This window comes from Thecamonas trahens (assembly GCF_000142905.1).
Source record: "Thecamonas trahens ATCC 50062 unplaced genomic scaffold supercont1.41, whole genome shotgun sequence".
NCBI classification, from domain to species: domain Eukaryota; order Apusomonadida; family Apusomonadidae; genus Thecamonas; species Thecamonas trahens.
In genome coordinates this window covers 336,153-347,780 of record NW_013657639.1, presented here as the reverse complement: position 1 = coordinate 347,780, position 11,628 = coordinate 336,153, and the positions used below count along the sequence as shown (strand labels likewise).

The window sequence follows — 11,628 nt, the reverse complement described above, 5'->3', positions numbered from 1 at the left end:
CCGTCGCGGCGCTCGTTGCCGCGCAATCCCCTTCACTACGCCCACCACCTCGTCCACGCTTCACCAGCCAGCTCCAATCACAGCCTTGCTGTCGGCGTCAAACACCAGCCACCTCCATCTCCCCGGCCTCCACATCCACCGCCACCCCGGCCTCCACATCCACCGCAAGCGCAAGCCCAGGCCGCAACATGCCTGCCACACACGCCGCCTCCTGAGACATGCTGACCAGCCTCCGCTAGCGTAAGCAGCTCACAGGGATCTCAATAGCGACCACCTTTAACCACAGCTACAGATCAAACTCGTCGAGCATGGCAAAGTGCGCCTGGAGCGTACGCACTATTTCGGCGTCGTCGGCAGCTGCTGTAGCCACTGCGTCTCCCTCGGTCGCTGCGTCGTCACTGTTGTCATCGTCGTCGGGCACGAGCTCCGGCGGCGCGTCCCAAGATGCGTCGACGTGGTCAAGCTTCTGCAGGAGGTCAAAGAGCGCGGCAAGGGATGGCCGGATCCATGGACGCCGGGGGTCGTTGACCTGCCACTCGCTGGAGATGATGCGTGCTGAGAGGCGCCAGCCGTCAGGTGCGCGCGCTGCAAAAGCTTCGAGCACCTCGTCCGAGGTGTGCTGCTCGCCGAGCGGCGGGCCGTTGGCGGCATCGAGCCAGGTCATCGACACGAGGCGGCCAAAGAACATCTCCTGAACCTTGACGTTGGCTGCCACCGCCTTGTCGTACATCAGCCGCACAATCGGCTTGATCGATCCATCCGGCGATGCGGCGAGAACTGGCTCGCGGAACGAGTCGAGGACTTCGGTGAGCACCCGGTTGACAACAGCTGCACCCGATGAAAATCCAACAAGGTGCACCGGCAGCGCCGAGCTTGCTCCAATGTGCTGCCGCATCCCATCCACCAGCGCATCGAGATACACCAGCGCCCGCCCACCGAGCAGCATGTTGTCGTACACTGCCTTGTCCTCCACCATTCTCTTCGGCGCGACCACAAACACCGCCTTGTCTGGCCACTTTGCACCCAGCCTCTCCGCCGTCTTCTCCAGCGAGTACTCCATCAGCTGCTGCCCGATAGGCGACTTGGCCTGCTCCTCTGCTCTGTTCTGCACATCGCCCGGAAACACCACCACCAGCCCGGAAACCGCCTCGCTCCCGCTCCCGCCCGCCGCTCCGCCCCCGCTCCCGCCCATCACAGTGTAAACCCGAGACACAGACGTTGCTGGTACCCCCGTCAGTAGCACCTCGTGCACCTCTTTGCCACCCGTCGCCATGCCCGCGACTTGGCGTCAAGTGGTGGCCTCTTCTCTCGTGAGCCCACACCCACCACGGCCAAACGAGCACTCTCTCGCTCACACACACACACACACACACACACACACACACACACACACACACACACACACACACACACACACACACACATATATATACACACATTGCCCTTTCGCAGTACTATCGAACATCCACACCAACTGTTACTTGGTGCATCTCCTACCCACATCTCCACCGAGTCCTCTCCCTACTATCACCGAAGCCTACCCACGACGGGCGAGCTCCGACTGGAGCGACGAGATCTTCGAGTTCTTGAGCTCAACAAGCTTCTCCAGCTTCATGACCTTGCGCTCGAGGACCTTGACAATCTCGCGGAGCTGGATAATCGTCCGCTCCTTCTCCACCAACAGCTCAGAGTCGACAGTGGCCGAGTCGAGGTTGAGCGGCCGCGCGCCGTGCCCGCTGGTGCCCTGCCCGGGCCCAGCATGTGCCGGCGGCGGATGTGCCTCCTCGAATCGACTATCCCTGTAGTCGTCACGCGGCGCCCGACGCGAGTCGCGCCCATCGTCACGCGAGTCGTGCCTGTCGCGGCTCTCCCGCGACGCCCGCCGCCCGCTGCGGCCACCGCCACCGCCGCTCGCACTGCTCGCGCCCGACCGCTCCATCGCGCGCTGCTTGTGATGCTCCATCTTATGCATCAGCCGGACAAGGAGGGTCTCAATGGCCCCGGGCTCAGCCCGTGCCAGCGACTGCATCTCCGCGGCATCAAGCTTGAGCCCGAGCCTGCGGAGGACCTTTGAGTTGAGCGTCTGCCAGTTGTACAGCTTCTGGTTCACAGAGTGCGCTGCCGAGTAGTTGTGCATTTCCACAAGCTTGGGGAAGAGGTGCTTGATCGTCTCCGCGGCCAGCACCGCGTCCGAGAAGTCGCGGTTGATGTTCTTCTTCGGCCGCGAGAGCGGGATGGTGTCGACCCACACATACAGCTTCTACACGCTCATAACCGCCCCACAACATGTAAGCCCATTGCCTTACTCTTGGTTCTGTCACAAACCACCTCCACTCCCCACTTGCCCCCTCGCCCGTCCCCCAGCCCAAGCTTCCCGCCTCCCGCCCGCTGGCACCACCACTGCCAAAAACTGGCCCCACGTAACCAGGCAACGGCTCGGTCCCATGCTGCCTACCACAGCGACTGCCCCTCGTCAGAGCTACCAAGCGCATCACGGCATGACGCGTAATGGTAATGGGTTGTCTGCTGCTGTGATAACGCCCCCCGGCTTCTCACTCTACCCGTACCTGGAGGGTGTCGTCGTCGATGTCCATGGCAAACGGGTGGCGACAAACGAGAAGTGGTCGTGAACGTCGACTGCCAGTGCCAAACACGGTCACTACCATCGCCATCACCGCTGCTCTGTCAATCACTTGCATCTTTACTCAGCTCACCTCTCCTCGCTCCGCCGCGAGCCGTAGAGCGACGAGAAGAACGGCGCCACAAACTGGTCCGGAACGGTCCGCGACGGCGGGAGCTGGGCTTGCGATGCTGGCGCAGGAGTGGCGGGCGCGGCGTCACGCGGACTCTCGAGTCTGCCGTCGCCACCGCTACCCGAAGCAGGCTTGGCTGTCCGCGCAGCACGGATGTCGTCACCAAACTTGACGGCGACAGCGCGGAGCGCGGCCTTGAGCTCCGCCTGCTCCAGCCGCGCCTCGCTGGCGAGATCAAGCACATCCTGCGGTGGGACCGACGCCCGCGCGGCCTCGCCACTTGCTTCGGCTCGCGCCATTGCTCGCTCCGTGCCCTGGAGCACGCTCTTATTGGCAGCCATCGTCCGCTTGATCGCTTCGATGAGGCCGGTGATTTGAACGCGGGCAGAGGTCGCGCCGGCTCGAACAGAGCTGTGAACGTCGTCCACGCCCGCAATCGCTTCACGCGCTGCTGGTGGGAGAGATCTCTCACCTGACGACCCGTCATCTGACATTGCGACGTAGCCATCGACCCCGACTTCGTCGAGCATCCGCCCGTCTGCCCGTGCTCGTGCCAGAGCCCGCCGCGCCGGCCGCGCTGCCACCCGCGCCGCGTCCACCTCGCGCTGGAGATCGACTGCACGCCGATGATGATGGCCGTCGGCCTCCTCGCGATCCTCACTCGGAGCTATCCGTGGTCTGCTCGATGCCAGCAGTGCAGCCTCCAGATCACGATCACGCTGCGCCGCGTCGCGCGCCTGGAGCTCCTTGCGCCGCTCCTCTCGCTCAATTGCGGCGGCATCGGCTGCTTCTGTGGCGGCAGCCTCGCGCGCGCTCCGCGCCGCCCGAGCCTCCTCCAGTGTCGCGTTCATCGCCGCCAACGGCGACAGCGTTGTCTCACGGCCCTCCATCAGTGCTTGATAGTGTTGGGTCGGCGATGCCCACTGCCGCCGCCGACCGCCACGCTCGCTGCCCTCGTCCCGACCAGGGCTATCGGCCTGGTCCTGCTGAGGCTGCCGCGGCAATGCATGCGTCCCTTTGGGTGTCCGTGACCCTCGCCGTGCCAGTCTGCGCGCCAGCCGCGGCCCACGTCGCTGTGGCGAGGTGCTGCCACCAGCCTCTCGCCTGTCTTCGCCATCCGACGAGAGCTCAAAACCCCCGACGCCACGAGGCCCCGGCGTGTCCGGGTACGGTGAGCCGGCACCCGAGAAGGCGCCTTGATCAGCGTCTGCACTCGCTAATGCCGCCACGGCGTGATCAACCGGTCGAGTTGCGGAATCCTCGCCTCCTCGCCCCTCCTCTATCCCATCTTCTCGGCCGTTGTCGCCATCGTCGGAGTCGTCGGACGCATCGTGCCCTTCGCTCCCACGCTCTTGATCGCGCTTCGGCTCGCGCTCCCGCCCCCGCTCGCGCTCTCCCTCCCGGTCACGCTCGCGCTCATCCTCCACTTCGTCATCCGACACCTCGAACGCGTCGCTGCGGACGGGCGAGCTCAACACGCGAAGATCTGGCATGTTGAGCGTCTGGGCCGGCGAGTAACCAAACGCAGCGCCAGGATTGGCCTGTGTCAGCTCAAATGGCGGGATGGGGACGTGCGGAACGGCGCCTCCCACCACCGGTGATTCCGCAGCCTCGGCTGCGAGCTGGTCCTCATATTTGGAGTGTAGCTCGTGGATCTTCTTGAGTGGCGAGACCGCATCAAGCTCAGCAAGCGAGTCATCCGACATGTGCGACAAGCGCGAGCCGCCGAGCGACGACATCCCGCTCGCTGCTCCTCCACTCTCGAGATACTGTGCAAACGTGACTGACCGCCGCGCCGAGCCCGGCGTCCGAGTCGGATCAAACTCACTCTTGCGCCCACCAACGAGCCCATCTTCAAAGTCATGTCCTTCTCCGTCTTCCATCTCATGCTCTCGCACATGCTCTCGCCTGCGTTCAAGCGCACGCTCACGCTCACGCTCGCGCGCCTGAGCCAGCGCCTGTGCCCGCTTAGACCGAAACGCGTTGACGTCAACTTCCCACGCAACCGTTCCGGCCCCATCTCGCGTTGCATCATCGGTCTCAGGCCCACGAGTCCGCGACGGCGACAAGCGCCGCGCAGCTGAGCGCCGCTGCTCTACGTTCTGCCCCACCTCTGCTTGCTCCACCGCTGCTGCCGCTCGAGCTGCGGCCGTGTCGGCGTAGTCAGCGTCAAGCTGCGGCAGCGTTGACGCCAGTGCGGCGTAGACGTCAAAGCCAGTGCGCGGCCCTCCCGCAGCACTTGCAAGGCTCGCCCGAGGCGGCGACTGGCCGCTGTGGCGCGGGAGCTCAGCGTCGGGAGCGGCGGTCCAGATCCGAAGAGTGGTGTCGGACGACGCCGACCACACGGTGTTGCGAACTCTGGTGAGGGCGGTGACCCACCCGCCGTGGCCGTGGCAGATCCGAAGGCACACTGGCGTGCTCGAGTAGATACGGACTGACCGGTCCGTCGAGGCTGCCCACATAAACGGAGTCGCCCAGACTAGGTCGGTGACCCAGCCTGCGGCTGATGGCGTGATGTCGGCTTCGAGCTTGCCGGACGCGGCGTTCCAGACCAATATCGACTTGTCGGCGCCGCCGGACCAGACCCGACCGGCGTCGTCGGCGGCAAGGGCAAGGACGGCACCTGTGTGCGCGTCGAGAATGTGGCGGGTCTCGCCACTCTGCGGATCCCACATCCGGATGGTGTTGTCGTCCGAGGCCGACCAGACCGCAACTTGCGGGAGGCCCTGCAGTGCAGGAACGGTGACGCAGAGAAGAGCGCGGACTCCGTTGGTGTGTCCACTCAGCACAGTGTTGCACACTCTACCGCGGGCGTCCCACACGGCGATGCCGCCGTCGGCGCTGGCGATCCACACCGTGTTGGCGACAAGGGCCAGGGCCGTGATCTCGGCGTGCGCATCGGACGACGGACCAGCGAGCTCCTCCATCTCCAGCCCAGACTTGGCGTTCCACACACCGAGTCGCCCGGACGAGAACCCAATCCACACCGTGTCGCCGACTGCAAGCAGTGCCGAGACGTGCTCGTCGAGCGGCGCGCCCTGCGACTCTGCGGGCACGGCTGCCCGCCGCGCAGCCTGCGCCCGCTCGCTCCCAGCGCTGCACGAGAGCGAGCCCACAAGCTTGCCGGTGGCAGCCTCGTGGACAAGGACCGATGACGCCAGCGAACCGGACCACACCTGTGTTCCCACAACCGCCACGGCCCGGACCCTGGCCGCATGGCCCTTCACCAGTCCGAGACATACTCCGGCGTTGCCGAGCAGCGCCGGCGTGTTGCGATCCGGCTCGCACCGCGGTGGCCCAGCATCAACCACCGCCACATCGTCCGGTCGCCGCCACAGCTCGCCCACCGTAGGCGTGTCCGGATCCGGGAAGTACGCCGGCGGGCGCGAGGCCAGCGGCGAGCGCGAGATGCGCGAGAACGATGAGCCTGGGGACGGCGGGACGAACGGCATTGTCAGCGTGTCCTCGGCCCGTTTGTCACCCACCAGCCGTACACGACACAGGACACAGGACACAACCAGGCACAAGCTCCCGAGGCTCCTAGCCGCAAGTCACCCTTGCACCAACTCGAGTGTGTCTCGTCGGAAGCAGCTCCAGCACCGAGCCAGTCTCTCTCTCTCTCTCTCTCTCTCTCTCTCTCTCTCACTCGCTGCCTCTCTCTCTCTCTCTCTCGTCACTCGCACCTGCTGTTGGCGCCAAACGCTCCCAAAAAACCTCAATTATTTCTCGTTGCCATAATCATTGCCCTCCACACCGCCCGCCACCCGTTGCCAGGCGGCCGCCTACCACGCACGTTCCGCAACACCTCACCCACCCCACCCCCACCCACCCACCCCCCTAACTCCGTACCACTCCGCCAACCATGTTGAGGTCGCTCTCTGCAGTTCGGCTCAGCTTCTCGCGGTCAAAGCTCTTCCTCCGACCAGAAATGGCTCTGCTCTTTGTTCTTGCCATTGTCGAGCTTATCCTTGCCATTGCGCTCCTGGTGCGGACTGACTCGCGGCGGTCGGCCACGTACGGGCTCAACGATGCCGAGTCACAGCAAGCGACCGACATTGTATGGTCCCGGTTCATGGGCCTGGTCATGGTTGCCGTCGGCTGTGTCATCTCGCTCGCTCTGCTTGTCAACATCACCCTCTCGCGCGCCACCCATCGCCTCTTCCCCATCGCCCTCCTCACCACCCTCCGCGGCGCCGGCGCCATCATCAACCTCGCCAACCCGACGCCCGGCCGGCTTCAGCTTGTCGTGCCCATTGTGGTTTTCCAGGTCATCTTCATCACCGTCCTTCTCCTGCTCATGTTCCGGACCCACGTCCCGACCGACATCTCCCTCGACGACGCCTCGTCGGCCGCCGTCTCCTCCACCTGCTCCAAGCTCCACCACGGCGAGGTCGTCGACTACCTCGTCGCTCTCGACTCGTGGCTCGAGCTTCGCGACGTCCGCCGTATCTACGCGCGTGCTCTCATCCGCGGCCGCGCTTACTTTCTCGGCATCACCCTCCTTGTCCTCGCCCTCGCCATCGGCAACTTTGTCTTTGAGTTCCGCAAGGTCCTCTCCACTCAGGGCGAGTACCTCCCGCAGGCCGACATCGACGCCCTCAATTCGCGCTCTGACATCAACGCTTACTTTGGCCCGGGCCGGACCCAGAACACCACCAAGGTGCTCATGGTCCTGCTCGATGGCTTCCGCTACGACTTTCTCTCGCGCAACTCGGCCATGGCCGCCTTTCTAGCCTCATCCAAGATAGCGCCCACGCCCGGACGTACCGGATGAAGGTACAGCTCCCATCGATGTCTGTTCCAAACTGGGTCACCTCGCTCACCGGCGCCCCACCCGAGCTCACGGGCGTCCTCGGCAACCTGCTCATTCCCGAGACCAAGTACGACTCGATCTACAACGAGGCCCAGATCTACGGCCTCAACCGCGGCATGACTGCGTCGCCATGGATGTCCGACATTGTCAAGTCAACGCTTCCGTTCCTCTCCGGCGACGGCACCCTCTCGCCGTCGACGCTCCCCAAGGTCAACGGCGTGCCCATCTCGGTCGGCCGCCCAACCGCTGACCCGGCCGACGACCTCCGCGCCGCGGTCGCTAAGCAGGCCATCGCCCTCCAGGGCTCTGCCCTCGAGTACGGTCTCTTCCTTGCACACTTTTCTGACGTCGACATGCAGGGCCACTCGTTTGGCGTCTCCAAGACCTACAACAGCGACGACTCGTACAACGGTGCCGTGACCAACAAGACCCGCATTCTTGACGAGCTCACCGATGCGCTTGACGACGACACCGTCGTCTTTATCTTTGCCGACCACGGCCACGTCAACCGCGGCGGCCACGGCGGCGTCCAGGACGAGCTCACAAACGTCCCGCTCATCATCTACCGCAAAAACTCCAACTTTGCCTCGACGCCCTACTCGGGACCGGCCTTTAGCGGCCAGATCGAGAACACCGACCTCGCCCCGACCGTTGCCGCCATCCTCGGCATGCCGGTCCCGCGCCAGGCTACCGGTCGCTTCATCACCGACGCTCTGGTCTTTGCCTCGCAACCCGCCCGCACCCTCCACTACTACGACCTCTTTGTCCAGAAGCAGCGCTTTGTCGCCGCCTTTCTCGGCACCGTGCCCGAGTACAAGGCCATCGACTCGGACCTGGTCTACGGCAACCACACCGGCGAGTCGGAGGAGTTCTACAAAGTCGGCGTCGACCGCCTCGTCTCCACCTGGCGCGCCGCCCGCGCGCATGCTCTCCGCATGTGGATCCTCCGCAACGCCATGCTCACCCTCATCCTCAACATCATTGTCCTCATCGTCGTGGCCTACGTCCTGCAAGTCTACACCTTTGTCGACCTCTCGCTCGTTCTCCGCTGCTGCTGCTGCTCGCGGTTTACCGGCGAGGCCGACCGCGCCAAGAACATCAAGGCCCTCGCCTGGGCCTTCTGGTCCGTCGCCGCCTTTTACTTTTTCTCCATCGGCGCTTTTGTCCTCCTCTACCTCTGGTACGGCCACACCATTGACGAGTGGGAGTCGACTCTCATCCACACGCCGGGCGTCGTCCCGCGCTTTGTCGCCTACGTCATCTGCCCCTCTTCGCTCGCCGCCTTTCTCGTCGTCCGCTCCTACCACGTCTCAGCACTCGCCTTCCGCAAGATCGTGCCCGGCTCGTCGTGGCGCGCCAAGCTCCGCGTCGTTGGCCTCAACTTTCTCAACCTCTTTGCCGACTCGTCGGCTCAGATCAACCACCCCGAGTTCATCTACCTTGCGCGGTACTACACCGCTGCCATGGCGCTTGTCGGCGTCCTCACCGTTTTTCTCGCCGAGGCCACTTTTACCGTCCTCGTCCCGCTCATCTTTCGCGTTCCCTTTGTCACGCCGGCCTTTTGGGGCCTCCGCTTCCGCCTCCTCACCGTCCAGATGATGACCATTCCGTTCATCATCGCCACTATGGTCGAGGTCTACCTCTCCGGCCGCGGCCTCGACGACTACCGCGATGATGCCGCAGACCCGGTCTACATCCTCCGCGTCCGCAAAGACGCCCGCTCGGCGCTCGGCAAGCGCGCCTCGGTCGCCGACGTCGACTCGACAAACGCCGTACTCGTCCTCCAGCGCCATCACTCGGAGCGCTTCAACAACATTCACACCACCGAGGACCTCCTCCACGCCACCGTCCCGCAGGCCTCCATCGTTCAAGCCTCGGAAGCAACCCCGTCGGCCTCCAAGCCGCTCCCCCATCACGACAACGGCTCGTCACGCTACCACATGCCCACCAACGGCTATGCCGCTGTCGACGCGCACACCGCCGACAGCGATGACAGCGACAACAGTGACGGTGACCTCGAGCTTGGTCCCGTCGCCTCTATGCCCACTGCCTCGGGCTCAGGCGCCTCCTCCTCGTCAGTCTCGCCCTCCGAGTACACGAGCGTCTAGCTGCCGGCTTCCCCACTCGTCTCCTGCACAAACACAGCGCATGCTTGAACACTTTATCCGCGTTTCTTCACAACATGGCAACCAGCCCTGCAACCAGCGATGCGGCCAGAGCCGAAACAACAAGCGACGGCGCGACGGCGCTGGCGGCCGAGAGCTGGCCGAGCATCGGCGCCGAGTTAGCGTTGCCGCCCACCACCAGGTCATCGACGGTCAGCCGCTCCGTGAGCGTGCACCGCTTGGGCGTGGCAGTCGGGTCGGCGGCATCGACGTCGATCCACACCGGCGGGTCGGCCTTGCAATCGAGCTTGGTCGAGGCAAACGCCTGCACACGGGCAGTGTTGATAAACTCATTGTATCCGATCGAGCCCTTGGTGAGGAGGCAGCAAAAGTACTTGGCCGTCAGATCCTGCAGCTGGCTCGGGTACCGGTTGTACGGAAGGACAAAGGCAAACGATGTGAGCGAGCGCATGTACGAGATCGGCGTCGAGACGTACGACGGCACCGCCGCAAACAAGTCGTACTTGGCCGCGTCGCACTCGGCCGGCGGGTAGTTGCGCGGGAAGCACTTGAGCGATGACCCGGCACACGAGCACGCGCCGTTGCCGCATGACGCGCCGTTGAGGCAGTCAATTCCTCTCACGTCGGCGCACTCCTTATCCTCGGTCCCGATGCACAAGTGCCCAGGCTGGCAGTTGATGTCGCCGTTCGGGCACTTGCCGCCGGCTCCGCGCGTACGCACCGTCTCGGAGCACCGCCCGGGCGACATCGAGCCAAACGCATCTGTCCCACAATGGTGCGACTCGCACGCCGCATCGGACGTGCAGTTGCCGCCCGCAGGCACCGAGAACCGCTCAACGCAAACCCGCTTGCTCGTGTCGCATGACGCAGACTGGCAGTCGGCGTCGCGGATGCACTTGGCCCCAGCCGTCCGCGGCGTGAGGCACCGCGTCACCGTAGAGTCGGCCGCCTCCTCCGTAATGCACACCGCAGGCGGCGCGCAGTCCATCACGCTCAGCGAGCACAAGTCGTTGAGCGCCCTCCCGGTGCACACCCCGTTGTCGCACGTCTGTGAGCCCACACACTCGGACGACGCCGTGCACTTGGCCCCGGCAGGAAGCACGCTGTTGAACCGGCACACGTTGAGCGACGCAGCACGTGTTGCGTTGTAATCGCACGCCATGTTCGCCCCGCACGATCCGTCGCACATGCACCCGATCCCCGGCCGCGCGCTTGTCGACGAGCCCACAACCCGCCGCTCGCACCGATTGTTGTTGCACCTTGCGTCAGAGCCCGACAAGTCACAGTACCCGAGGCACGAGTTGTCGCACGTCTCACCCAGCAGCGACATTGTCGGCTCCACGCACTTGTCTGCACCCATCGCGCCCATGAGTACCACTCCTGAACCCCCCCCCCTCCCCCCCCCCCCCCCATCCCCCTCCCCCTGGCCGAAAAAAAAAAAGAGAAACCGAACAATCGCTGTCGCACGGCTGACTGGCCTCGGTCCACGCACGTAGCCACAGCCACACGCGCCCGCAGGCCATAAACAAGCACCGCAACGTCCCATATGCTCCAGGTAGTCCAACTCGGTCGACCACGGTTGCATAACCTTGTAGAGCATGTCACTTTGCTGTTGGACTTGCTCTTGCCCGTGGGACGCCGGGTTGAGGGAGGGCGGCGGTTACGGAACGGTCCAACGTCGGTGCCTTCATTTGCAGCGACATGATTGTTGGAACGTACTATTACAGCAAAGGTTGGTGTCGCAGTCCGAGTTGATAGCACAGTCCTTGACGGGGGAGCACGTCCCATGCGTGGGCGGACTGGAGGCAGAAGCCAACACCACAAGTGCAGCAAGCACAACTGCCACCTCGAACACCTTCATCTCTCACCAGTACGCTTGCTTGAAACAAGGAAGAGTGTATGGAGGAGGGGGGGGGGGTGGTATTGGTGTGCCATT

General features: G+C 64.3%; 5 protein-coding genes across 6 annotated transcripts; 1 reads left to right on the top strand and 4 right to left on the bottom strand.

The window, feature by feature from the left end:
* Positions 1-286: 286 nt before the first annotated feature.
* On the bottom strand, positions 287-1,503 carry AMSG_08143 (uncharacterized protein; the record flags this gene model as incomplete). The annotated part of the gene is made up of 2 exons (XM_013899911.1): positions 287-1,147; positions 1,498-1,503. 2 exons carry the CDS (start codon positions 1,501-1,503, stop codon positions 287-289), a joined length of 867 nt encoding a protein of 288 aa, XP_013755365.1.
* Positions 1,504-1,537: 34 nt separating this feature from the next.
* On the bottom strand, positions 1,538-2,594 carry AMSG_08142 (uncharacterized protein; the record flags this gene model as incomplete). Its single annotated transcript, XM_013899910.1, has 2 exons — positions 1,538-2,260; positions 2,568-2,594. The coding sequence occupies 2 exons, from the start codon at positions 2,592-2,594 to the stop codon at positions 1,538-1,540; spliced, it is 750 nt and encodes a 249-aa protein (XP_013755364.1).
* A 116-nt stretch (positions 2,595-2,710) lies between these two features.
* Positions 2,711-6,205, bottom strand: AMSG_08141 (WD-40 repeat protein; the record flags this gene model as incomplete). The annotated part of the gene is made up of 2 exons (XM_013899909.1): positions 2,711-3,965; positions 4,080-6,205. 2 exons carry the CDS (start codon positions 6,203-6,205, stop codon positions 2,711-2,713), a joined length of 3,381 nt encoding a protein of 1,126 aa, XP_013755363.1.
* Positions 6,206-6,739: 534 nt separating this feature from the next.
* Positions 6,740-10,038, top strand: AMSG_12136 (uncharacterized protein). Its single transcript, XM_013899925.1, has one exon. It carries the CDS (start codon positions 7,524-7,526, stop codon positions 9,672-9,674), a length of 2,151 nt encoding a protein of 716 aa, XP_013755379.1. The 5' UTR covers positions 6,740-7,523; the 3' UTR covers positions 9,675-10,038.
* On the bottom strand, positions 9,713-11,613 carry AMSG_08138 (the record flags this gene model as incomplete). Of its 2 annotated transcripts, none has more annotated exons than XM_013899907.1 (2): positions 11,412-11,613; positions 9,713-11,042 (listed from the first exon to the last, which is right to left on the bottom strand). In XM_013899907.1, exons 1-2 carry the CDS (start codon positions 11,551-11,553, stop codon positions 9,742-9,744), a joined length of 1,443 nt encoding a protein of 480 aa, XP_013755361.1. In that variant the 5' UTR covers positions 11,554-11,613. The 2 variants fall into 2 exon arrangements, with proteins under 2 accessions (XP_013755361.1, XP_013755362.1); XM_013899908.1 differs by lacking the exon at positions 11,412-11,613 and having other exon boundaries at positions 9,728-9,739; positions 9,769-11,096.
* Between the last annotated feature and the right edge of the window lie 15 nt (positions 11,614-11,628).